We start from the raw sequence: 27,098 nt of genomic DNA on the forward strand, positions 1-27,098 counted from the left end.
AAATGGAGGCAGAGTTAAATGCATCATCAGTTTAGAGACTTTGTGTTGCCAGAAGAGATCCAAGTCCAGCCCTCCCCCCTTGAATTCTGTTGACCTTTATTTAGTGCCAATTTGTTGCTGACTGTTAGTTGAGTTCTAACAGATTGCTGATCTCTCTGATCATGACACTGGAAACCAAGGAGATGAAAACTATCATGATCACTAATGCTTTAAGGATGTCAAGACCAGTAGTGGGTTCCACTTACCTTCGCTACCGGTTCGGAACCGGGAGCGTGTGTGTGTGCACATTCGCTTCACTTGCACGCAGCGCTTCTGTGGGTGGGCGGAGCCTCCCACCACTGCCACTACTGGTTCGCCCGAACCAGGGCGAACCAGTAGAAACCTACCACTGGTCTAGACCCAACCAGATCAGTCACAAAAGAGGCACTCCCATAACTTTTCTATAACTGAAAAAAAAATATCCCCGTGTCAAAATAAGGCAACATTGGCAACAGAAAAATGCATTTGCACTGGGTATTGAATGTGCCATCACATGCAAGTGTACTTATGAAAGTGTGCTTTCATTGCTCAAACCCTACAGTTAGGTAGGAGACTGATGTACTGTAGCTAAAAGGCATGAAAAACAGCCCATATGAGAATATCTTCATCTTCCTGTTTGTCTTCTACGGAAGAGGATATAGAGAAGGACAAACAGAAGGAGAAAACATACACAAGAAAATTTCCTATCTTGTTGCTTGTGTAGCACTTGAAAAGGAACAGAGGAAGAAGTAGGAACATCTCTTAAACGTATACAATGGGACCAAGCATCATGTGAAAAAAAATCTGTTTTGAAGAGTACTGGTATACTTGCCTGAAACTCAATGCAGATATAACACCCAAGTGGGTGTTGCATACAGGCCACAAAGAGGAATAATACATGGTGTCAGAAGCTTGTTCAAGATTGCATGCTCACATGTACAACAATAGACTGAACCAAAATAATGAGTACATATAACCCAATTCTGACCATATCAGCAAGAGTTTTCCTAGGTTTGATGTTTGATAAATTGGAAATAAAATGTGGATCCTTATTTTTATATATGTAATGTTTGATATTCTTTCATAGCAAAGTGTTCCAAATGGTTTACAAGAATATTCAATACTGAAATCAAAGGTGTAGAAAATAACGAAACATCGTGTACAGATAAAAGTTAATAGCATGGTAAAACATCAAAGGGAAAACATGACATGAATCTTAACTTGATCAAAAGCAAGAAAAAATAAACAGAAAAGAGTCTACCAAATAGAGCTCCCTAGGCAGGATGACAGTACTATGAAATCTCTAAATGTAATTTCCATATATCTTACTTTAGATAGTAAAAGTATTTCACAAAAATACTGCTCAGTACAAATGGAGAAAATGATCATGACTCCTTAACTGGGCCCAGAAACTGATAATCAATGCAAGCAGGAAGCATTAGATATTCTTAAATACAAGGTCTTCCAAGATAAGTATAATACATATCTTATCACAGAACTAGTGTTTGAAAGAGCTTTTAGGACATTCTCTACTGTCAAATCCCCATACAAGAAGCAAGAAATAAAAAACCTATTGTAAAAATTTACCTGACAAGATTTGATCACTTGTCAAGATACCCTCAGTCAACAAGTGTTCAGTTTATGTATGTTGAGTGTGTATGCAAGTACACACATACTTTAGTTTATCTCCTGTTTTTCTGTATGTACAGTACTCAAGGTAGCTATCAACATTAAAAATAACATGGATAAAACAACTCCACATATACCGTAGTAATATCCTTCATATTCAAAGGGGCATCTATAAAGATCTTATGTGAAGTTAAGCAAAGAATGGCTACTCCAGTGACAATTTAGGTTCTCAATTTTGTAAGTTTAGTTTCTAGATAGTGAATAAAGCAAGCTGTTTATTTTACAACTCCATTGCTTTATATTCTGAACATTAATGGAAATATGGAACATATTTCCATATGGAATATTAATGGAAACAAAGCAAATATTTAAATATAAAACCAGTATATTAAAGCCTAGACATGATTTTAGAACTGGAGTATCTGGTGTTTTATTCAGTTGCTATTGCTATACAAGTAGCAAACAATTCAAATTATTATGTCAAATGCATTTTACAAAAAGTAATTATACAAAAAAAAAAAGGTCAGATTTTTGACAGAATTGCAACACCTATGTTTTCCTTTTTTCATATCAATATGCTACCAGGAGTAAATCTAAAAGGAAACAGTATGTTTTTCTTTAGCAAATAAGTATAAAGGTAAAGGTAAATGTTCCCCTCGCACATATGTGCTTGTCGCTCCCGACTCTACGGGGCGGTGCTCATCTCCGTTTCAAAGCCGAAGAGCCAGCACTGTCCGAAGACATCTCTGTGGTCATGTGGCCAGCATGACTAAACGCCAATGGCACACGGAGCTGTTACCTTCCCACCAAACGTGGTCCCTATTTTTCTACTTGCATTTTTTACGTGCTTTCGAACTGCTAGGTTTAGCAAATTAGTACAATATTAACCAGGCATGTCCCCAAACTAACAGCAAAACAATGCTGACTACTTTAAGGAAGGTACAGATTTATAAGCAGGTGCCTATTGCAAAGCAACATGCAGATTGTAGTCCTCCACTTATAACAGTTCATTAAGTTACAACAGCACTGGGGAGAGAGGGGGAAAGACCATTTTTCACACTTACGACCATTGCAGCATCCCCATGGTCACGTGATCAAAATTCAGATGCATGACAGCTGACTCATATTTATGATGGTATTGGTGTCCCGGGGTCATGTTATTACCTTTTCTGACCTTCTGAGAAGCAACATCAATGGGGAAGCCAGATTCACTTAACAACTATGTTACTAATTTAACAACTCCAGTGCATTCACTTAACGATTGTGGTAAGAAAGGCCATAAAATGGGGCAAAATTCACTTAACAACTGTCTTGCTTAGCAACAGAAATACTGGCTCAGTTGTGGCCATAAGTTAAAGACTACCTATATTCTTTCATACAAAACCTGTTTGGTCACATTTCCAACCACTTAGCACCACTAAATAGATAAAAAGAGTTATTAATACTATAAAACTGGCTTTTTTTTAAAAAAAGAAAGCCCAATCATACCTTATCTTTTTTTCCAGTGACTTTCAAGTATAAAGTTAATGTTAGATTATAAAAAAGATAAAAACATTTCAAGTAATCATAAATTATTTAAGATGGAAATGTCTGAACCAGATGTGCCACTTTTACATTTGTGTTATTGATAGGGAAAGTCTAAAGAAGAACTGTTTTAATACTTGGTTGAATGTGATCACTGTATTTTGTTTGATCGGGTCTTATCTCTGGGACTATATCAAAATTTTCAAGTTCATAAAAGGCTGTAGTGTTTATTTATTTATTTATTTATTTGTTTAAATTTCTATACCGCCCTTCTCCAAATAGGACTCAGGGCGGTGCACAGCCTAAGTAAAAACAAAGCATACAAAATTTAAAAAACAGTATTAAAATAATTAGATATTCTGGCCGTAAATTAAAACAACCCAATTTAAAACCAATTTAAAATTTAGCTCAAGCCAGCCCAGCTAGTGTTCATATGAATATCATTACATTCCTCTTCAAACTTTCCATATCAAGATGGAAGAATCAAATGTATATGGAGTATAACTAGATAGCTCCTATTTCTCCTTCATGCTTTTAAGAGTTTATGAATTAAGAAAAGGGCTTAAAATGACCAAAGGTGTTCCAGAAAGAAAAGAAATGCTCCAAGCAATACCAACTTCTAATAAACATTCAGAATTTTTTAAAAACCCATTTATCTATCTGAAATCTGCTTAATACTGATGGCGTTAATTCTTATTTGATATTTTTGACATGAATCATACTTTTTCCCCTCTAACATACCAAATGATTTTAGTATCAGGAATAACACAATATACTATCTACTATCCTTCGGAATTCATAGCTCTTCCCTTAATATAGTACTGTATCCTGCCAAGATGCAAGTATTACAACTCAAAACACTCCATGGAAATTGCAGTCCCAACGCTCAGTTGGGAAATGTGAATGAAATGATTAAAAACTGGCAACGATACATACGTTTCAGGAAAATATATTTTAATGGATATTTGATCAGACAATGTGAACCATGCCGGTAAAGGGCAAGAACCTCACCTCCCATTGTCCCTGGGCTGCTTGGTTCTTCAACTGAATTTTCCAGTCTTCGGTGTTTGGTTCTGCACAGTGGTGCATTGTTAGAATGATAGGCCGAGTTAGTAATGCTCCTGGAGGCCCACAACTCACTACAGGGGTCAAAAGGGTTTGACAATCTTCTACTGGTGGCCTGAATGGATTACAAAGGAAGAAGAAAAGATATATTCATCGGGTATCATTGAAATGGATTCATTTTAAACCCTGTTATTGTTTATCCCTGAATTGATATCAAAGTGAAGTTTGGCATTATTTATCATTTAAACGATAATGTATTAACAGTTATTTGTGCTTAAAATCTGCAAAAGAATAAGAAAGAAAATCAGAAAAAACAGGGGGAAAATAACTCTCAAATTATGGCAGGCAATATCTATGATAAATATTGATGAAAAAACTAATTAACGAGTAAGCTGCTACACATTCTATAGTAATTTGAAATAGTAATTCCTCTGTATTTTATTTATGTATCCTTGTAAATGACATTACTTCCACCACATAGATAAAAGAATTCATGTACCATCTTGTTCCTTGAGGATAATATAAGAACATATAGTGTGAGCTGAAAGGGAAACGTTGGACTCAGGACAATCTATTGAAACTAAATGCAGAATAATTCAAAAATACCTCAACACAAAACACAACACAAAATAAAATTTGTCCTAATTTGTTTTACAGTTTATGCTGAGATTAAAAATAAAAATAAGGTGTTATAACACATAGATTTTTGTCTTGTTCTTTTTTGTCTTGTCCTTGTTTAGTGTTGTTCATTTTTCATTTTCATTTTGAGTTACTCTATTGTACTGATGTTTTGGTGTTTTTACAATTTTTTTTACAGTTTATGCTGAAATTAAAAATAAAAATAAGAAGTGGTGTTATAACTCATCAAATCATAATTTTTAAGTTTTTTTCCCCTTTCTCCCAACACATTCACTCTTTCTTATATATTAGTTTTGCAATTTATTCTTTGTCTCTATAGATGGCCAAACATCTCAAACTATTACTGGTAACCAGCTCTATATTAAATCTAGAATGCAATGATTATTAGCGATCCATTATTATCTTTCCAATAGTATTTGTCCATTTTAGAAGGCTTTCTTTTATTTTCCCATACTTCGTAAACATTTTACCAAAGTATATCAATACATTTCCTTGCTCTAATTTCTCCCATTTCTATAATGCACCTGTGCATGCGCGCACACACATACAGACACATGTAACTATAAAATCACTTGATTTTCTGTCAAACACAACACTCCAAAGAACAACTATGTTTGTTCTTTGACAGATTAATTTTCAGATTCACACTCCTTGCTACAATTTATGAACATTCTATCGAATATTCATTGCAAATCATTCAGATTGTCAGTCCACAAAATAGCAAATGCTACATGGAAAAGTACATGTACATTTATTTTTGCAGCCAACACATCTCTAATGTCACAAGAGCAATTGCTTATATATTGACCAAAATACATCATAAAGCAAGGAGACATGACAAATCCTTGTCTTACTCTTTCTTTGTGCTGAACCATTTCTTAAGCATTTTCATTCCTAGCTAAGCTTTGCCTTTAAATGACTCTTATCATATTAGCAGCCAAATTTAAAACTCATATTCACCCAAAGCATTCCATACTCTGGGCCTAATCATTTTATTGTACATACAACATCTTCTTTCATCAACTTTTTTTCGTTCTTCAAGATTAATCTGCTTTATAATACAGGATTTATACTTTTGCTTCCTGAAACAAAGCATAACATTATGCGGATTCCTACAAATTCTTCATGCAAAAATTCACCCTAGCAATAATGCAAATATTTTCCTTATTGAAACCCTCAGTTTGAGCCAGAAACAGTAATACGAGGCTGCCACTAATCATAAAATCCAATCTAATGCTCATCCTCATGCTAAAATTATGCGGAGGCATACTGCTTGATTACTCAGCTGATCGCTCATGCTGTCAGTAGGACTAGCTAACCCAGATAGGAAATCTGCCTGCAGTTTGTTTAGCATTAGGTGTAACCTGTGATTCCTTGTTTGTCCCTCTACACAAGCCAGAAATAAGAAGCTGGGGGCGATTATGGGGGGGGAGGGGCAGAATCAAACTAGAATTCAGGTTTCAGTTTCTTAAAAAATAATCCACAATCACTAATTGGAATGTAGGCCTTGGTTGGAGGACTATCAAGAGGAATCAAGTAGAAGATATGAGCTGGGAGATTTCTGCTAATACAGGTTTTTGTGTCGATGTTCTGTATTGCGCTCTATAGAGGCATATTTTGATTGACTGACTGACTGATTGATCTGTATGTTGCCGAACCCATAAAGTGTCACTGTGACATATGAATGACAACTGGAACTACAGTGCCGCTCAGGTATATTTTATGGCCTTATTCAGATATATTTATAACTCTTCCCTTCTTGCCCCCAGCCAACACTACTCAAATGATGTTAACTGCAGAAAAGACTTGGGTATTCGATACAAATACACACAAGAGAAAAACTACATAGACTTCTTCATTAGGAAGAACCCTGACAATGGTTCTGGCTCATGTGGTAACCAATGCATGTACTGAGATACCCTCAACAGTTTTACTCTTGCAGACAGTTCTGCTCTACAAAAGTCTCTATCTTTTGAACAACGTTGCCTGCAGATTCTTGCGAATTTCCTATGGTAAATATCCCAAATACTGAATAGTGCTCATGAAACTGACTGAAATCTCTCTCTCTGAGTGGCACTGTAGTCCAGTTGTGTGTGTATATATCTGTATGTAAGAGAGAGAAAGAGGAGAGAGAGGAGGGGTGGGAGAGAGGGAGAGGGAGGGAGGGAGAGGGAGAGGGAGAGGGAGGGAGGAAGAGAGAGAGAGAGAGAGAGAGAGAGAGAGAGAGAGAGGGAGGGAGGGAGAAATGAACTTAATTCATGAACATATTTAGCCATAATGCGCCATTAAACGTTGTTGTTTCTGTATAGATAAATATTCATTACCAGACACAGAACACAGTAGAACTAAGTAAGCCATTTAAATATTGCAATGCTGTTGATACCACATTAGTCATATTTTGCAACACAGATTTAAGAATGGTCAAAACAGTAGATTGAGAAGACAAAACGTAAAATATCTTCTGTTATTCTAGGCTAGTTCTTGTTTGCAGGCTAAAATCTAGGATTATGTTACAAATGCAGTTAGTATCGGGAAATGTCACAAAGTGCATCTTCAGTGTAATTGAAAAGTGTATTAAAAATACCCATGAACTGTTATTATTGAACCCCTTCAAGATTTTTAATGACCCCCCACTTCCCATTTTCATAGACTAATGACTTAGGTTATTCATTCCACAAAGTTTTGGGCGGTGTTTACTATTCTCATTAGAATGCATTGAAAATAGTTTAAGAAATAACAGCTGTGAACTCCAGCAATGACATTGCTTCATTTGAAGAGCATAAACCAGAATAAATTTTTAATGGGCAGGGAACGATTTATAGTGATCTGCTGTTGGTTCCTCAGAAATATGTGGTGAATGTCATGTACAACTTAAGATGACATTCACTTATGTACTACAATTACCTATGTTACATCTCTTGAAACTTGGTAGGAATCTCTTTTTTTTTTCTATGTATTTATCCTAGAGGGCATCATTACTATATTAAGCATTCATCTATGAAAATCAAACTCAGTAAACAGTTATTAGGACTTTTCCCAAGGAACCTGGTGTCTGTAGTTATGATTTCTGAGAACGCTATTAATGATTCTCTCTAATCTAAATTACAATATTGGGTTCTCCTCAGGGGAAGCCATGCTGGCAATTAGTATGCTTGCAGAAGTTTATAGTATATATAATTCTGAGTGACATACAGATTTCATTATTTCAATTGTGTCCTCTGTGTTATTGTGCCAATTATTCGGTTTGCTGGAATAAAATACTATACTTTGATTAACACAGAATTTAAAGGGGGGAAAAAGAATATAGAGTGGAAGAATTGAGATGAATAAGGAGAAGCAAGACGGTTATCCTTCCAGACATGTTGAGTACTTTGCAATTTTTTTAACTTTTTGGTATTTCACTGAAGTTTTGCTTCATGCAAATGTTTATACAGATGTATTGTCTTCTCCAAATTGGCATGATCAAAAATGTTTTGGGCAGCCTCCACCAATCCTACATTTGTACTTCTTTATTTTGCCCAGAAATGCCATATGCTAGATTCAGTACTTTTTAATTTTTATTATTTTTTTTATTATAACAAATATTCATTTGAAAGAACAATGCCAGATTATTGTAGGTGGCAAAAAAAAACCCAAAACAAATTGCACCTGTAATAGCAAAATCCATGTTACATAAGAACTAAAAAAAGAAATGTGAAGATATTATAATAGAAACTGTTGTTATGTGTTCTTGATAATTAGGACAAAACTTTATTTATCTGACATTAGTCATCTACGTGAGACTTCCATAAATTGACACTCAACGTAATTTTGGCCAAGAAAGTACATACTGTTAACATTGTTCATAACACAAGAAAAGCTTTCTGGGTCCATCTAATCTACTATTGCCAAAAATGCACTCAGAAAACACATAAACCTAAACATATTTCAGATAATCTTTCAGGAAAATTATTATACTTATACAAGATAGGATGATACCAGAGATGTCGCACTGAACTTGCAAAATTATTCTTGTCTCAAAACTATCTTTTGAGAACAGCAAAACAAGATTATGTAGTGTCAGGGGGGAACACATACATTTCATGAAATAATGTAAATACATTTTACAATCCAGTCCTGAAGATTTAGCCTAATGAGCTATTACATGTAATGTTCTTTCCACGTTGACATATATTCATTATCAGACTGTACATAGTGAAATTCTAAACTATCAATGCTTTTGAGAGTGTTATTCCTTGTCTTTCCCAAATCTCCTTTTTTAAAAATTCCCCAATCCAGCTAATGCCCCTAAATTTATATGTCATTCCCTTCTACTAATAATGTAGAATTCATTATTAAGAGAGCTTAATTTCCCATGAATCTGTGTAGTCCCTTTTTAAAACCTTCTAAATTGATTATCATCATACCATTTGGCAGCAAATTCCATATTTAACTACATTTTTATTGTTTATATTTATGTTATTACATTTATATGACCTCCCATCTTGCGTATGTGGTCCATTTAAAACATCAGTACAATACAGTAACTCAAAATGAAAATGAAAAATGAACAACACTAAATAAGGACAAGACAAAAAAGAACAAAACAAAAACCTACATGTTATAACACCTTATTTTTAATCTCAGCATAAACTGTAAAAAAAATTAGGACAAAGAACTTGTTGCGTTATTCCTGAATTATTTTGCATTTAGTTTCAATACATTGCCCTGAGTTCAATATTTTCAAAGATAAAAACATTTCCCTTTCAGCTCACACTATATGTTCCTACTTTGGAAAAAGTGCAAAGAAGAGCAACTAAGATGATTAGAAGCCTGGAGCCAAAAAAAAAATGAAGAATGATTGCAGGAATTGGGTTTGGCTAGTCTAGAGAAAAGAAGGACTAGGGGAGACATGATAGCAGTATTCCAGTATTTGAGAGGCTGCCACAAAGAAGAGTGGATCAACCTATTTTCCAAAGCACCAGAAGGCAAGACAAGAAACAATGGATGGGAACTAATCAAGGAGAGAAGCAACCTGGAATTAAGAAGAAACTTCCTAACAGTGAGGACAATTAACCAGTGGAACAGCTTGCCTTCAGAAATTGTGGGTGCTTCATTACTGCAGGTTTTTAAGAAAAGACTGGACAGCAACCTGTCTGAAATGGTATAGGGCCTCCTGCTTGAGTAGTGGGTTGAACTATAAGACTTCCAAGGTCTTTTTCAGCTCTATTCTGATTAAATATCTCTTCTTACTATCCTACATCCAAGGGAAAAAAAAATCGAACATTTTCATCTTCCCATCTAGGAGAGTTATTTAAGCCCCTGATGCTCTGATTGCTCTTTTGCAACTCTACTATACCCTTTTTTAAAGAGACAATAACATTATAGTTGTGATTTCCATTTGAAAGGCTAATGTTTGTTTCTTAAAACAAAACGGGTGTTTTTATTTAATACGTCACTACAAAAGCAGAGGGGAAAAGCACAGGGCCAAATGTGTACCATAGGCAATCAACAGTGTATTTGTGTCAAGGTACATTTGAGGTGGGCTGAGTGTGAAGAAATTGTAGCTGTGATGACCTATTAGATCAGGGGTGAAATGCTCCCGGATTGGACCGGATCGCCCGGTCCGGTAGCGATCTTGGCCGGTGGTTCGGGGATCCGGTAGCGATGGCGGAGCAAAGCTCCGCCCACCTGCCCAGGTGTCATTTCTTCCTGGTTTTACCTCCAGGTGTTTTTTACCTTCTGCACATGCGCAGAAGGTTTTGCGCATGTGCAGAAAGTCTGTGTGTGCATGTGATGCGCGCAGGCGTGGCATGTGCGCTTCTGAACCGGTAAGGAAGGTAAGTAGATTTCACCCCTGTATTACATGTTGACTGAATAAAATTGGGCTAGATTCTACCTTCCTGCAACAGATATAGGGACAGCATTTATTTAAAATTTGACCTGCATTGGAAATTAGGCTTATGAAGATGGAGGGAATAGGTAGTACTTTATGAAATAACTGGCAAATAGTCACACAGTCAGACCTTTGTTATAATTCCCTGTTTCTAAAATATAAGTGATATATTTCTCTTATAATTAATTTTCTGAAGCAATTAGTTTAGGGATAGAGAACAGATTATCAGATTATAGAAGTGAGTCTAGCTGCAGCTGAGAACAGAACAGGCTGTCACTGGAGAAAGTCAGAGAAAGCTGAAATGATCAGATCAGAATGCAGGGCTTTTTGGACCCACTGTTCTAAAACGGAAAAGAAGTGTGCAAAATACACATCACCTTCAGTAGTTCTAGTTCAATGAACACTTGTTCAGCAATTGTTCTAAATTACAGTACTGTGGTCCATGCATCCCCATGGTCACATAATTGCGATCTGGCTCACACTTATGATGGTGGCAGCATTGTACAGTCATGTGATTGCTCTTTGCAATCTTCTATGCCCATCTTCCCACAAGTAAAGTCAATGGGGAAGTTAGCCAGGAAAGTCAAAAGTCCTTCTGGCAGCAGCCACTCCAGTCTTCCTCACCTGACAGCAGTCACCCCTGGCTCTGCTGTAGTCATGATGCAGCTTGTGGGTTACCCTGCATCCCCTCCTCTCTGGCAGCAACCATTCCTTTGCCTGTTGTGAGCCTCTCGACACTCCATTCAATGTTTACATTCATGCCCTCTCATTTCAGATGCTCAGAATAACACAGTTGGAAGGGACCTTGTAGGTTATCTAGTGCAGCCCCCTGCTCAAGTAGGGGACCCTATACCACTTCTGACAAGTGGCTGTCCAGTCCTTCTTGAAAGCTTCCAGTGATGAAGCTCCCACAACTTCTGAAGGAAAGCTGTTCCATTGGTTGATTGTTCTCACGTCAGAAAATTTATTCTTATTTTTAGGTTGAATCTCTCCTTGACCAGGTTCCATCTATTGTTTCCTGTTTTGCCTTCCTATGCTTTGGAAAATAGGTTGTCCCCCTCCTCTCTGTAACAGCCCCTCAAATATCATGTCACCCCTTGTCCTTCTCTTCAGTTGACTAGTTATGCCCAGTTCTTGCAGCCGTTCTTCATGTTTTAGCCTCCAGCTCCTAATCATATTTGGTTGCTCTTCTCTGCGCTATTTCTAGATCCTCTACATCTTTTTATAGTGTGGTGACCAAAACTCGATGCAGTAGTCTAGGTGTGGCTTTATAGAGCGATATTAGTACATCACATGACCTTGATTCAATCCCTGTGTTAATGCAATTTAGGATTGCTTTGTCTTTTTTCGCTGCTGCCACACGCTGCTGCTGGTTCCTTTAACTTCTTTAACAGTCTGAATTCCTTGCTTAATGACGGGAATGAGGAATGCCAGAAGTGCTGTCACTAAGCAATGTGGTCACATGACATTATGCTTTACAAACTTATGACAGAGTGATAGAAATGTCAGTGCCAATTACTGTCATTAACTAAGGACAACCTGTATGTAAGGGAATAAGATGCAGAATATAAAGTTTGCATGATCGAGAAAACCATCCACACTTTCCTCTGCCTTGGGAACGGTACCCTTACAGTTGCGACTTTCCTTCCTTATTTTGATACCGCTCCCAAACAGCTATTAACTACTCAAGCTGTTCAATTAATAGTCTAGAACAGGGGTGTCAAACTCAATTTCATTGAGGAGCGCATCAGGATTGTGTTTGACCTCGGGGGGCCGGGGGGGGGGCATGGCCAAAGTGGGCATGGCCAGCTCGACGTCACTCATGTCAGGGAGCACTCTGCCAGCAAAAACAGGCTCCTGAGCTCCGTTTTCAGCTGCGACGGCCTCCTGCAACCCTCTGCACGTGGCCCTCCCGACCTCCATTTTTGCCGGCAGAGGCACTGTCGTTTGCTGTTTCCAGGGTCAGTTCTAAGCACCTTGCGGGCCAGATCCGGTCCCCGGGCCTTGAGTTTGACACCTGTTATCTAGAATCACACTGTGAGTGAGAGGGGTGGTATCTAAATTTGACAAATTAAAAAAAAAACCCAGCTAGGGTGAAAGATCTCATCGCTTGCTCCTGTCTCAGACCATAGAGAAGAGACATCATTTCCTCAGCAAGGCTTCTCAGTTTGTTCACAAACCGTTTTACGGCCTCAGCATCTCTTCAGGCTTGCCTCAATCCAAGCAGATATGCTGATCAGCACAAACAGCCTCCTCCCTTCAGCAAGCACTCAAGCAAATGCAAACAGCAGAATCTCTTTTACCTCATGTTCTCCTTTCGGTGAACCGTCACATACATTTCATAGACTCTCCCCTGAGGAATCGCCCCCGCAGGAATCAGCAAACTTACTCCTATAGAACAAGATGACAAAAAAAAAAAAAAGCTGAAGCAAATGAAAGAGAAGGGGGGAGACAGTCTGACCTTTTGAATAATATGTGGGGTTTTCTTGGAGATTGACAGAATTTTACCCATACTCTTGAAACACAACTGGGATTTTTGCAGCCATCTTAATAGATGTAGTTTTCTGACTTGGTGGTGCCACAGTGTTTGCTTTATGCATTCTAGGAGTCTGAAACGGCTTTTGTTTTATTTAAGAAATGAGCAGATGGTTGCTCTGCTGCTTAGATTGTAAAAATGAAGAGGGGAAAACCAAGAGTTGCATTTACTATTCCAAACAGTGGTAATGGGATCATTGTTCTTGGCAATTCTTATTTAATGAAACCTGGGAAAAAAGGGCAACGAAACATTGCTCGTGAAACAACAGGAGTCTCTTTCATGTTCCTGAGGATATCAGTGTTATTTGGTCATTATTCACCATTTGGATGAACTAATGTAAGTTTTGTTATGAAGAATGGGGAATCTTTGTTAACGTTTTTGTATTGCCAGCAGCTTGGACTATTTATTGGATTACAACTTAAAAACACAGCCTGTAAAAGTATGCTATCAAAATGCAATTAAATTGTAATCATTTTAAGATTCAGCAGCTGCAAAATTAAAGGTACTGTTAAAATCTCTCAACTAGTTTTAGAATCCTTACCGGATCTTCTCCTCTGAGAGGAAGACTTTAGACAGGTGTGGTTGGGATGCTAAATGTACCAAAACTGCTTTTTCAAAAGGCAACTGGATTTCCTTGAAGATGTTTCGCTTCTCATCTAAGAAGCTTTTTCAGTTTTCAGTTCATTCAGTTTTTGCAACTGAAGAAGTTTCTTGGATGAGAAGAGAAATGTCTTCCAGGAAAAACAAAGTTCAGCTGCCTTTTGAAAAAGCACCTTCGGGACAACCATGACCTGGATGACTCAGAATCTCCATAGACATTTAGGGATCCTAAAGTTTCCCTTGGTGAACATTCTTGTCAGTTCAGGAACCAATCACGTTTCCATTGGTATCCTTCCATTTCAGATATTCTACATGGTAAGAAGAGCATCTGTGTGATGAGAGGAAAATGATGCGTTATCCCTTTGACCCTGATCAATATATGCTTATGAGAATGTTTGCAAGCTCCAAGACAGAGGGATAAATAGGCAAAGAGTTTGCTAGTGGTTAAGTCCTGTCCTCATGACCATCCAGATTCTGACACCAACAAACTCCTTTAACGTCACCCTGGCCTGTTGGTCTTGCCCTGCTATGCTTTGTATATACAGACTATGATGTGGCCTCAGAAGCTAAATAAGCACATTAATTAACAATGATTATAATACATTGAATATTCCCCACCTTCCCTTTCTAAAATCCCTCCTGTATGGGAAGGTCCCCAGTGCCTCCCAAAGTCTGGTAAGAACTTCAGTCCAACTAAGAGCTGTGGTGATGCAGTGGTTAGAATGCAATGTTGCAGACTAATTCACATTGCCAGGACTTTGATTCCTTCGATCCTAACCGGCTCAAGGTTGACTCAGCTTTCCATTATTCTGAGGTTGGTAAAATGAGGACCCAGATTGTTGGGGGCAATATGCTGACTCTGTACACCTGCTTAGAGATATACCATATTTTTCAGACTATAAGATGCACCGGTGTATAAGACGCACCAAGATTTCAAAAAGATAATCAAGGAAAAAAAAGGTTTTTGCTCTCCCCGGCACCCTGGAGCACTCTGTAGGCCTCTCAAACCCTCTGTGTGTCCGGTTTTTCACAAAAACGGGGTGCGCAGAGGCTTTGGAAAGCCTGCAGAGTGCTCCTGGGGGCTGAGGAGGGCAAAAATGCAATATATGCAAAAATGCAATATATGGGGGGTTTGGGAGGCCAAAAACGGGTGCCACAAAAATTGGTGCGTTTTTGCCCTCCCCAGCCCCCAGGAGCACTCTGCAGGCCTCCCAAAGCCTCTGTGTGCCCTATTTTTGTGAAAAACGGGCCCGTTTTTGCAAAAAAGGGACACGCGGGGTGGGGCTTTGGGAGGCCAAAAATGGCTGTATTCGGTGTATAAGACGCACCAACATTTCCACCGTCTTTTAGGGGGGGGGGAAGTGTATCTTATACTCCGAAAGGAACGGTAAGTCAAAGTGCTATTGCTACATTGTTCTGTGTCATAACATCTCTTCTTATGAGGAGATGGAACTTCACACACAAATAAGTTTATTGGAATACCTGCAAATGGTCATTATAATTGTGGAAGATAATTAATTTAATTGCACAATGGATCTTCTTTTTTATTGTTCCCCCACCCATTTGACCGCCAAAGAGTTCATTTATCTTTAAATATATAAATAAAAAAAATTCTGAGGTTGCAAATGCAGAGAGAAAGAACTATTGCATTATAAACACCTGCCTTCTTACTGAGCTGGAGGAAACAAACTGAAATTTGGAACGGATTTCTTTCTTATAATTAGTTTGTTCTTTTTATGTCAAGTGACATAAAAACCTTCAAGGTTTTCTCCCTCGTCCCTCTTTTTTTTAATTGTGATACATGAAAGAAAAAAAAAGCCAAAGGGTTGAGCATCCTACTTCAAATAAGTTGACAGTAGAAGGTCTCTATCTGATGGCAACAACTCAGAGTTCTGCATTTTTCTCCTTCAGAAGAAGTTAGAAGTTAGTGAGAAGAATATGTATAATAGCCAAGTAAAATCTAATGGGAGAAAAATATTTCTCTGATTTAAATGTAAGATACAGCTTTCTATAATGACCCAAACCTTTGCTAGAGGGGGAAAAAAAACCAACCTCCGATAACTCTGGAACTACGTGAGAAATGTTATTTAAATGGCTGTAAATAATAATTTACCTGAATTAGGTACAATCAGATGACCTCCAAGAGAATTGAAGGTCCCAAAAGCAGTGCACGATGGATCTGTTTGCCGCGCGAGGCTCTGGTTTTTAATGTTTAATGCTTCATTATCCAGTAGGGATTGAGTAATCTGTGGAGAGAGTTTGGATGAAAAATCGGACAGCTCATCCTGGGGTGTGACTGCACCCGAATTATTGTAAACTTTGATCTTCAAGTTGGGCAGTGGATCCAGGATTGGAGAGTTGGTCATTGGAATTTTATCAGAGACGTCATGCAAGGCATAGACCGGGCCTCTATACATAGCTGCTGCAGACGTAAGGTCAGGAGGAACAGCAAGGAGATCTGTTTTAAAGAGAGAAAAAAAAGCACCGTTAAAATCAAGAAGCTATGGCCTTAACAACAACAGCATTCCCAACAGGCCCTCTCTGGATTTGATATGAATAAAACCCTCAGAGTTCCATATTCAACCTGGCCTTCTAGGGCAACTTTGAACATATTCTGTTAAAAAAAAATAAGGTGCTCATAAACTACAAATTAAAGGTAATTTCTATTACCCTGTTTTCCCCCAAAATAAGACATCCCCTGATAATAAGCCCAATCGGGCTTTTGAGCACATGGCAATAAGGCCAAGCGCTTATTTCAGGGTTCAAAAAAATATAAGGCAGGGTCTTATTTTTGGGGAAACACGGTAGTCAGGAAAGGCTTCACTAAATCATGACTGAGGTATGCGGAACTTGAAATCCGAAAATGTTTGAAAATATTAAGCTGCTGCATGCTAAAATTATGTGAGTGGTAATGTAGGCAGTCATACTAAGGCATTTCACATATGAAGATTCACCTTTACAGGTAAGGACTTGATGATATCTGCTTATGGGTGAAGAACATGATTAATTGTTCCTAAGATAGGATGGAAGGGAACGGGGCTATGTAACAGAAGCAGCTTAAATATTTGAACTACTTCTAAACAATGATTTCTCATAGATGCATTATATCAACCTGCACTTCTGGAGATGTCCCAAAGTAAGACTTTTTGCAGAAAGGGAAGCAAAAGCTTTGGCAGCATGACTTTTGACTTTGCACAGCAATTGTAGACTAGCAAAGTGAACAACAAAATTGACAGAAATGTTGGGAAGAGACAAGAAAGCTACTGCAATGTCAGCATGGCAGGAAACAGATGTAGGAGATTGTAAAGGTTTAAGATCTAGCCAATGAAAAGAAATCCCCAGGAGGCTGATAGGGCTGAGAAAAGATGTGAAAAGTGCTATATCCTGACTCTTTGAAAAGTGGAAAATACTTTGTAGAAGTTTAATCAAGATGGAGGACAACCTTGTCAACATTATACCATACAATATAGAAAGCATCCTGTTATAGTACTCATTAGTCTGACAAGCACAAATTATTACCTATCTGGCAGAGTACTTGGGGGCTTTAAATTTTAGCATGCTTACATCTGTGGGCTAAAAATTGCTACAGGACTAAGAGTTCACTTGTATTTTAGCAGCAGGGGTCTCCTGAGAATGGATTCTAGAAGATTTCAAGAACTTGGGAAGCAAACTGAGAGTAGAAAGGTTTTCCAACTAATGCAATCAATACAAGAGCAACCTAAGTTCAGGATCAAGTTCTCTTTTGCTTCTTTATATAAAAGATAGTTGTCAGGCTATACGTGTTTTAGAAGTAGGCAGAATTGAAGTTCTATGATATGAAGGTTCCTTTCTTCAAAAGTTCATAAAGCTGAAATCTGATGGGGCCCACAATCTGTCCCTTCCAGTCAGTCTATTGTGTTTATCTGCAGTAGATGTGATCTGAAGTGTCCTTACAAGCTAGATGTCACACCTGCCTCTAGATGTCACAGCTTAAACCTCTAATTAGAAACGATCCTTGATTCCATTTGTTGAGAAAGGTATAGTTTATTAGAAGTCAAGCGTATTGCAGTAAAGGATATCCAGAACTGAGAATGGCATGCCAAAATCCCTAAATTCAACTTTTCTCTCCCTTAATTGACTCTCCCATAACCAATCAGGTTTAAGCAAGATGTTTTCAGAACGGTCACTTCAAGCATAGGTTGATATGTAGCTGCCTTCTTCTCCCAGCCAGGTGACCTTGAAGCAGCATCTTGAGGAGATACAGAAGTTACTTTCACTTTCCCCCTCCCATCTACCCTCCTTAAAGTTCATGGCAGACTGTCATTGCAAGACTGCGAGGCACAGGCAAACATGAGGTGGCAACTGACAGTAGATTGCATTGATTTCCCTGCTAAGTAAAGGACTCAATAGAGAGTAAGGCAGAATGACAAAAAAGCTGCTGCAACAAAACCCATAGAAACCAGTTGTGGAGAGAATGAAGCCAGAAAGGATGAGAGAAAAAATAAACAGGTATCATATAGGCCATAGGCCAGTAAACATTTAATCATGGAATGCTCCCAACTTCAGGTTGGCCATTCAAAGCATTCTGGTCTTGAAACTAGTGTTGGAAAATGTTCCAGGCCTTTTGGAAAGTTTCATTTTGGGGTTGAAGTACCTATTTACAGGTCAGACTTTCATGACAAAATACACTGCAGAACCATAATGAATTTTTGAAGGAGAGCAGAAGCATGTCAGGAAATAGATTCTATGTTATTTTCCTCCCCAAAACGAGTTTTTTAAGGCTATGAATTATTGGAAAGCACATGACTACCATGTAGCTGCCACAACTTGGAACGATTTAATTATATTGCTTTCCTCCTATTAAAATTCACAAGGAGCAAATTCGGGTCATTTTTTAATTTTTATTTCCCATCTTCTAAAAAGTTTCTTTTAATAGACATGGGATGGGACTTTTCCCACACAGAAGAAGGAAATGCGAAGTGGCAGCAGTGATAATAGAATAAATTGGAAGAACTGGAAGAAGTGAGAAAATTAAACAGATTCTTTCTTATTTAGTATTGTATATAGGAGATTATCAGAACATTCCAAGCTTCTGAGGGAAATTCAAAAGAATCAAAATGTTTTGGATGTTTTATAGTTTTCTTATTCATTTGGCATTTCTTATTGTTCAAATTATTTATCTTTTTTTTCTTCTACAGCATAGAAAAAGGTAATCCTTGCATGGCTGAATTCCATGGGTAATGCAGATCTTCATGGAACAAATTTATTCCCAAAAACAAATCCTGAAAAATGGCCAACCACAGATTCTCTCATATAGTTCTCTAGTAAATAAACTTATCACAAATAAATCTACAGACCAAACTAATGGAAGTTATCTTGGCACTGCAAGGTTAAATAGAAAAGGGAAAGAAAGCTGGAAGGGGCTGCATTTCACCACCCAAATTATTTTTTCTTAGAATCCTATACAGGATATTTAATTAATGAAATGTCCTAAAGTCATTTAATGTCCTAAATGACTAAAGAACTTACAATTTAGATTGGATAAGAGGAAAAGATAGGTAATGATTTTTTTTAACAAAAGGAGGATGCAGAAGAGGGCCAAATTACATTAGTTCTTATAGATTAAGTTTTGTAGATAAATTTATCTACAGGGTATTTAGTTAGAGAAATCTGTTTTATGGCATATCTCTAAATTTTGTTAATAGTGACTGGAAACAAACAAACGAACCCTGTCTTTCAGCTTTTGTTTAAATTTTGTTAATAGTGACTGGAAACAAACCTTGTCTTGCAGCTTTTATATTTACAGGCTGAAATCCACCATTTAGTGCTGAGGAATCTATAATATCTGACTCGAAGTCTCGATGGTTCTTCCGGTAGATGAATAATGCAACAGTTACCGAAATAGCCAAGCACACAATCACGGCTATCACAATACCGACGTAGAGAGCGACATCATCCGAATCAGGAGCAGCTAGGGGGGGCAGGAAAGAAAAAAAAAATTGGGACACAAAGCTAGAACATATTAATTGTCCCACATACTTCTATCAGCTCTTATAGGTGTTTATTATAGTTTTGCAAGTTAATTTGAAATCGAATGCTCTGCCACATGATTTTGGAAGGAGGAAAAAACATTCGAGGCTTTAGTCATAACTGTTTTCTTACTTTTTTTTTTTTGTCTTGGAAGCAAGGAAAATAACACATTGTTTGTAACTAGACTGTCAAGGCAAATTTAATCAAAAGAGCCATTTAGCACTCTTTGCAGTGCTAATTTATTCAGTGGGGCACCTGTTAATAAAAGAGGCTATATTTCCTTTTGGCATACCGAAGCTTTCCTTTTAAAAGTAAACAAATCTTAAAAGAAAATAAATGGGAAATGGTGACATGTCAGATAGACAGCTTGCCTACTTCTTAAAGAAAATACTTTGAGGACAGAGCTCCGTAATATGGAGACATAGAAGTAACTGTATGCTAATACTTTTCAAAAGTGCACGTGTATTTTATTTATTTGAGTCTCTGTCGATCAGTATGTGCATCTGTATGTATGTATAAGTTGGAGGGGCTGCTTATACTTTGCCTAAAGAAAATTTAAATATCTACATATTGTTGATGTTGCCCCCCAGATAAGCTGTGGGGAATCTATTTTTTTAAGTCCCAAATATGCAATTCTGCTCTTAGGCTCTAGGTGACTATTGAAAAGGCTAGTGGCACATTAAAGCTCGGAGGAAAGTATCATAATGTCAGAAAATGCAAAACATATTTCTAATACATTGATTTTTTTTGTTGTTGTTAAAAAAAATCACATTTTCTATTTTTTTGTGTGATTTTAGTAAGTTTCGGATTTGAGAACATCGCTGTTTTATGCATGCTGACAGAATTCAAGAAGTCTGCAATCTGTCAGAGAGCCTACGGCAGCTGTCCAAATCAGATTTGTTCCTCCTGTTTCAAACATGGTCTGACATGAAAATCCAAACAGCCTCTGCTTTAGACAACTTTCAAGAACAAAACAACAATTAACAGCGACAGAACAAGCTGATACCTCAACATGCCTTGGATAGCTTGCTGGAATGTACTGAGATGAAGGATGAAATAAGAAAACCAAAGCCGTCTAAGCTCAATAATATTTGAGGCATTGTATTTTTTGCTGTATGAATATCTTTCATGCATTATCAGCCTCCTTCCCTGGAGCCTATTCCTCCAAATGAAGTGACCGGGTGACCAGTGATGTGTTCTTTGATTGCCTTGAAGCACTGTCGTCATTTGAATGTCTTTAATTTGAAGTTAAACTTAAATTTAAAGCATCGGGCACAATTCTTCTTTTCTACCAGTCTTTTAAAATACAACTGAACTCCAATTGGTTTGTAAGCATGTTTGTGTGTGTGTGTGTGTGTGCACTCTTTGACGATCTCTTATTGTTCTGTTTTCATTTTAGAATTGTGGTTTTGTGAAGTTGCTGTCTGTTGGAGTTATTTTTAGTTGGATTGTGAGCTGCCCTTCAAGTTTTATGTTTGGTTTGATTTAATTTGGCTTGTACTGAAAGACCGGATAGAACTTCGACAAGCATATAGTTATCCATGAATTCATTAGGTGGGTGTTGTGTCTTTTCTCCGAGAGCTCAAGACAATGGTTATGAACTAACCCTTCCTTTTATCCAACAAACTCCTGTATCTAGGTTTGGGCTGAACGCAAGTGACTGTCTCAAAGTCCCCAATTTTCCATAAATAAGGCTGGATTAGAATCCAGGTCTGTCTGATCTATCTCATTATAATCCAGCATTTTAACTACTACACCATACTGGCTTTATTGGATGTTAAGAGTCCTTCACTTATTCCCAAATACAGTGCTATAAGGTAGGCCAGTATGATCATGTCCACAACACTTGTGAGGTGAGGCTGAATATAATCATTATTTACCTACTGTGTTCATAGTTTATTCTTCATTTATTCTAAATATCTAAATATTTATCCTCTAAATTTTCCAGTTTACTGATTTTCACAATGCAGATGAGCAAACTGCAAAAACAATAATAGCAAGGTAGAATTTTCTATGGTTCTGCTGTAGGAATCAGAGCAGCTTTGGTGATCTTTTCTCTTATATGTTTGTAATACATCCTTTCATTAAACCCACTGTAATATTATTACATGCCAACCCATTGCTTCCCTCAGTAAGTCTTTCCCCCCCAAAAACTGCCTATGTGACATAAATATGATGCAAACTTTTTCATGAACAGAAAATATTTTACTTATGTTTAAATAGACCAATATTACAATATTTAAATGTACTGATATGCTTAAATAGTAAGCCTTTGGATTCGTTATGTACATAGGCAATACCTTCTTAAAAGAAAATCTCATGTTCTAAAAATACTTGGTTTTCTTTAACTCCTAATAGCACAGATGAACACCAATAGATGACCAAAGGACATCAGGTTCAATATATTCTGCCTAATGGAACTCAAAAGGTGCATTTGAAAATGCTACTATTTTATTCTATCTTTCAGAAATGGCTTTCATGGAAAAAAAAGTGTGAGAAAAATCACCAAGGGAACCATTCTCTCTCATTGTTTTATGCTCTTTAATCAAATTAAAAAGTTGCAATTGCTCCATGCTTTGCTGGAATCTTAGTTGGTTTCTTTTAATTTCTTTTATCTTCCTTCCCTAAATTTGTTCTCCAAGTGTGGACTCTCTCTTAAACAAGCAAAACATAACCCTGGAGAAGTTAAATCTCTCTTCCCCAATGGATATACAACCTAGTGGAAAGTAACTCTTGGATCAGCTAATCAGAATCCAAGCACATATTATCAAGCAACACTTACAAGAAAATCCATATTCATTCTGGGTTCTCTGTTCAGTTGAAATAGGGTAAATGAAACCTTTAAAAGAAAACAAAAATGGGAATAAAATCAAATTAACACAGGGAGCTTTTAAACACACACATTCACACATACACACAATTGCACCCAAATGTTTTAATTTAAAAATAAAACAAAAGGAATGGAAAAGGAAAAAAAAGAAGGAAAAGAAAAGGAAACTAATGGCATTTTAGAATTCAGATTCAGCACACTATTATAATTTTGCCTCTCCTGTCTGCTCAATAGTCTTACTCAGAATTAATAAGTAGACAGATTGAATTTCAAAGCCAAAAATTGGTCTCGAGTCACTAACTTTGGAGTGCTTAAAGTCTTTCTTTTATTGAGCATAAACTCTAATGGATCTAATTTATTTCAGACATCAAGGATCATTAGCATATGGAAAGTCTTCTTCCTCCCAATTCCTGCCATATGCTTTAATTCCCAGGATATATTCAGCAGAGCTCTGAATAGTTTTTTATTTAATTATAGAAGCTAAGCTGCTGGTCTAATAGAACTCCAAGATGCTTGCCTTCAACGGTCAAAGGTTAAATATCCATTTACCAAGTGTTCAACCCATGGAAAAGCATCATTCCCTCCACTCTTCCTTTTCCCCTAGATTTCAGGGGAATGGTTTTTAACCTTCCCTTTAATAGAAATCCAATTCTGTTCTCCGGGGAGCAAGCAATTTGCCAGAGAGTTGGAAAAGGCATGTGTTCCATTTGAAATCATTAGAAAATCAATAGGAACCTTGACATCATAAAGTAATTTATTTCAGATTTTGAAGCTTTGTGTAATATTGACAAAATCATAACACAATTTTTTTCCCCCTACAAGAAACAAATAGAAAGAAAAGTGACTTTCCCCTGATTTTTAGTGATAATGCAATCTATTTTTTTTCTTTGAGCAATTTGCTCTGAAGCTGTGCAGTGAAAGAAAAAAAAAAGTGTTGTTTTTTTGGTCTATGCCAACGGTGAAACATTTAGCTGGAACCAAATTTCCACTGTAATGAGTGGAAATTTTACTTCTAAGTAAGCATGTTCAGAATCAAGGAAACAGCTGGGGGGGGGGGGGAAAGCTGGCTTAACTTTTTTTTAAAAAAAGGAACCAAACCCCAAAGAAATCTGAAATATTGGATTTTTTTTTCATCTAAAATATTGCATTCCAGGCAATTAAATTTTGAAGACATTTTAAAATACCATGAGAATGAGATTGAAAAACAAAAGACACTTTTGCAATAGAGGAAAACTATTGAGAAGCCATAACATAAATTTCAATATAATATTACTTAGTATTTAATGATTAAAAAAGGTTTTTTTAATCGAGGTAGGCTACACTGATATAGAGAAATGGCAATCAACTTTATCCACCTTGTTAAAGAATCACCACAGCGTGGATCTATTATCTTCAAGGCCGACATAGTTCAAAGTATGAAAACCAACAACTTTCCCCACTTTCATGCTTTAGCATGATTTTCAATAAGGAAAGCACAATTTATAATATTTTTACTTTCAAGTTTTCAATTTCTCTTGACCAAGTAGAGCAAGACCGTTTCTGCAGTTATCTTCATGAACTAGGGACATGATACACATTAAGCAAGGGAATTCCGCTGCATATGTAAAATGGCTGATGCTCTAATGTTGCTCTACAGCAGAGGTGTCAAACTCTCGCGTCATGTCGTCACGTGATGTATCGCAACTCTTTTCTCCTTTGCTAAACCAGGATGGGCGTGGCCAGCGCATGACGCATCCAGCCCTCAGGCTGTGAGTTTGTCACCTCTGCTCTACAAGTAGCGTTTGGAAAGACAGGATATGCTTCTCCAAGGCACCAACCTTTTTATAATTGTGGCTTCTTGCACATGGATTTCAACATCAGTATGTAAAACAATGATGCATATTGTGGTATCTTACATTAATTACAATAAGCTTCAAGAGATGTACAACTTTCTTTTTAACAAAAAAAAAAAAAAAGGAAAGTGGGAGAAACCTATGAATTGCTGCAATTGAATCAGCATTAGTTTTGAAAACACGGTACATCATTCTGAGAATCTGCGTGGCCTGCTCCTTAATAAAAAATTGATTTCAGCTAACAGCATTTGGAAATATCCAGTGCCTATTCCAATATACTTCCATTATGAAATGCTTCTAACTATGTATTTTTCGGTTTCCCAATTTTGTTTGTTATGCCACTGATATTGGCATTGGCACGCGTTGCCATGTAGTTCCTCAGACACTCATTCTTTTCTCTTTGTCTCTCTCTCTTTCTCTCTTTTGCAGCTCAGCTGAGAAGTGCTGTTTTGCTCAAAAGTATGTAGCGTTGCCAGCAGCAATCACAGTCAATCCATTTCTTATTACAAGAATTGCTAAACAAATGTTACATTGCTATGCTGGCTTTACAGAACTGCTGCTTCAATTCTGAGGTGCTGTGGTTTACTTTGATATTACGTCCAGATAAGTCATACTCCAAAAGTCAACTTCCTGAATAAAGACAACAAATAAATCCACATTGGGAAGCCCCAAGCCATGCACAAATTCAAAGTATAGCTACAAGTAGTCCTGGATTTAATATTGTAATTGAGCCCAGAATTACGGTCATAAATAAGTCATCACATAACAGACATGATTTTACTTTTTTTTTGGCAGTGGTCATTAAGCAAACAAAGGACTTGTTAAGTTGAAGCCATTGCTGGTTTCTGGCAAAAAATGTCATTAATGCAGACCAGTTGCCGACTGCTCAAAGTATGATCACAGGGTAGCCATCGGAGCTTTGAATCTAGATCATATATTTTTTTTTGGGGGGGGGGCGAGGCAGTACATCATAACTAAACCATGGATTATAAATCAAGGACTATCTGTAGTTATTAAATGGAATGTGTAAGGGGTTTTTTAAACCTTTTATGTATGATCTTTTGAGATTTCAAAATGATTCCTGGGTACAGAGGCATAGAGCAAGCATTGTGTACAGGAATCAGCACTAGTTCTAACATAGTTGTGTGGACGCTGTTGCTCATGTCGTCTACATCACATTGTTTTGTCTCAGCCCACTGAGAAGAGTATAACAACTATAGGTCTTCACTACACGGGCCAGGCAACTCTACGTATGGACTCACTTCTTCAGGTTCCCAGATCTAAACTACAAAATGGTAAAAAAAACCCAACCTCTTTGTTGCCCTCTAGTGATAGTTCAGATTTTTGCAGTCCAATCTGACAGGCCTATGCTTCTTATATTGTTGTCATCAAAATGTATGTCAGTGTTGGATTTATGTTCCCCGGCTCCCCCCCAAATGTTATTGCAGATGTGTTCAGCAAGAGATATTTTAACTATTGCTTTGGCAAAAACTATTGCTTTAGACCAAAAACCTTGGTCTAGATATTATCAGTTAGTATCCTAAACAGCTGCCATGTTTGCATGATTTTCTTCCCATGTAGCCATGAAAAATTGGTAGCTATAACGTATGAGGAACCAGCTTAGCTCTGAACTTTGGCTCTTAATATATATCAGCAGATCTAACTGCCTATTGGTGCTATAGACAGGGTTCCCAATTTTGACAACTTTAAGATGCGTGGGCTTCAACTCCCAGAATTTCCAAACCAGCCATGCTAGCTGGGGAATTCTGGGAGTTGAAATTCACATGTTTTAAAGGTGCCTCAAAACATTATTTTTTTCATCTGGGATTGTCACTTTGGGAAATTCACTATTAACTTAACTGACTTCATAACTTGAAATGGCTACTTATGATAAATGAAATCTGCATAGCTTAGTTGGGTTTTCCATTCCCGTTTTAAGTTGCCAACAATGGTAAAGAAGCTGCTTCTTCATCTTTGTTTCACATATAAAGAGCAACATACACATAGCTTTTTGCCCACTCGTTCACATTGGCTTCTGTTTCTCGCACAGACACACCTCCTTCGTTCATAAGAAGATTGTTTTCTAACAACTGGAATAACTGAGTAGTGAACTCAAAAGGAAGGAAAAGCCATACAATATAAATGTAGAGAACTATGGAAGGAATGATTCTAACAATGGTTTTAATTGTGCTGCTCTCACCCTCTAAAATATTGACACAATGAACATGAATTTGTGTAAAATTTGGGAGACAGGATAGAGGAATCTGGCATGATATGGTCCATAGAGTTGGACATGACTTAGCGACTTAACATCTTTTAAAGAGTTGTTTGGTGAACTGGACAATACAATTAGGCTAAAAAAAGGACATGCAATGAATCATACAGTGTTTTCCTGAAAATAAGACCTCTCTGGATAATAAGCCCAATCAGGCTTTTGAGCGCATACTCTAAAAGAAGCCCCCCCAAAAAATAAGCCCTCCCTGAAAATAAGCCCTCCCCGAAAATATTTAACTGCATGTGCAGCCGATCCGCCATTTCCTC

At 37.3% G+C, this 27,098-nt stretch overlaps 1 protein-coding gene across 4 annotated transcripts in view; it reads right to left on the minus strand.

Moving 5' to 3' along the window:
- Window positions 1-27,098, minus strand: part of UNC5C (unc-5 netrin receptor C) — a 377,791-nt gene that overhangs the window by 34,701 nt on the left and 315,992 nt on the right. For 2 of the 4 annotated variants that reach the window (XM_034440509.3, XM_034440507.3), the window contains 5 exons: window positions 22,678-22,734; window positions 19,645-19,836; window positions 16,000-16,344; window positions 13,054-13,141; window positions 4,183-4,351 (listed from right to left, as the gene is read on the minus strand). In XM_034440509.3, the coding sequence (XP_034296400.1) occupies window positions 4,183-4,351; window positions 13,054-13,141; window positions 16,000-16,344; window positions 19,645-19,836; window positions 22,678-22,734 (851 nt within the window). The remainder of the gene's footprint in view (window positions 1-4,182; window positions 4,352-13,053; window positions 13,142-15,999; window positions 16,345-19,644; window positions 19,837-22,677; window positions 22,735-27,098) is intronic. The other 2 variants (XM_034440510.3, XM_034440508.3) reach the window with 1 other exon arrangement.

Source organism: Pantherophis guttatus, chromosome 8 (assembly GCF_059756535.1).
Source record: "Pantherophis guttatus breed Tessera chromosome 8, ASM5975653v1, whole genome shotgun sequence".
NCBI lineage: Eukaryota > Metazoa > Chordata > Lepidosauria > Squamata > Colubridae > Pantherophis > Pantherophis guttatus.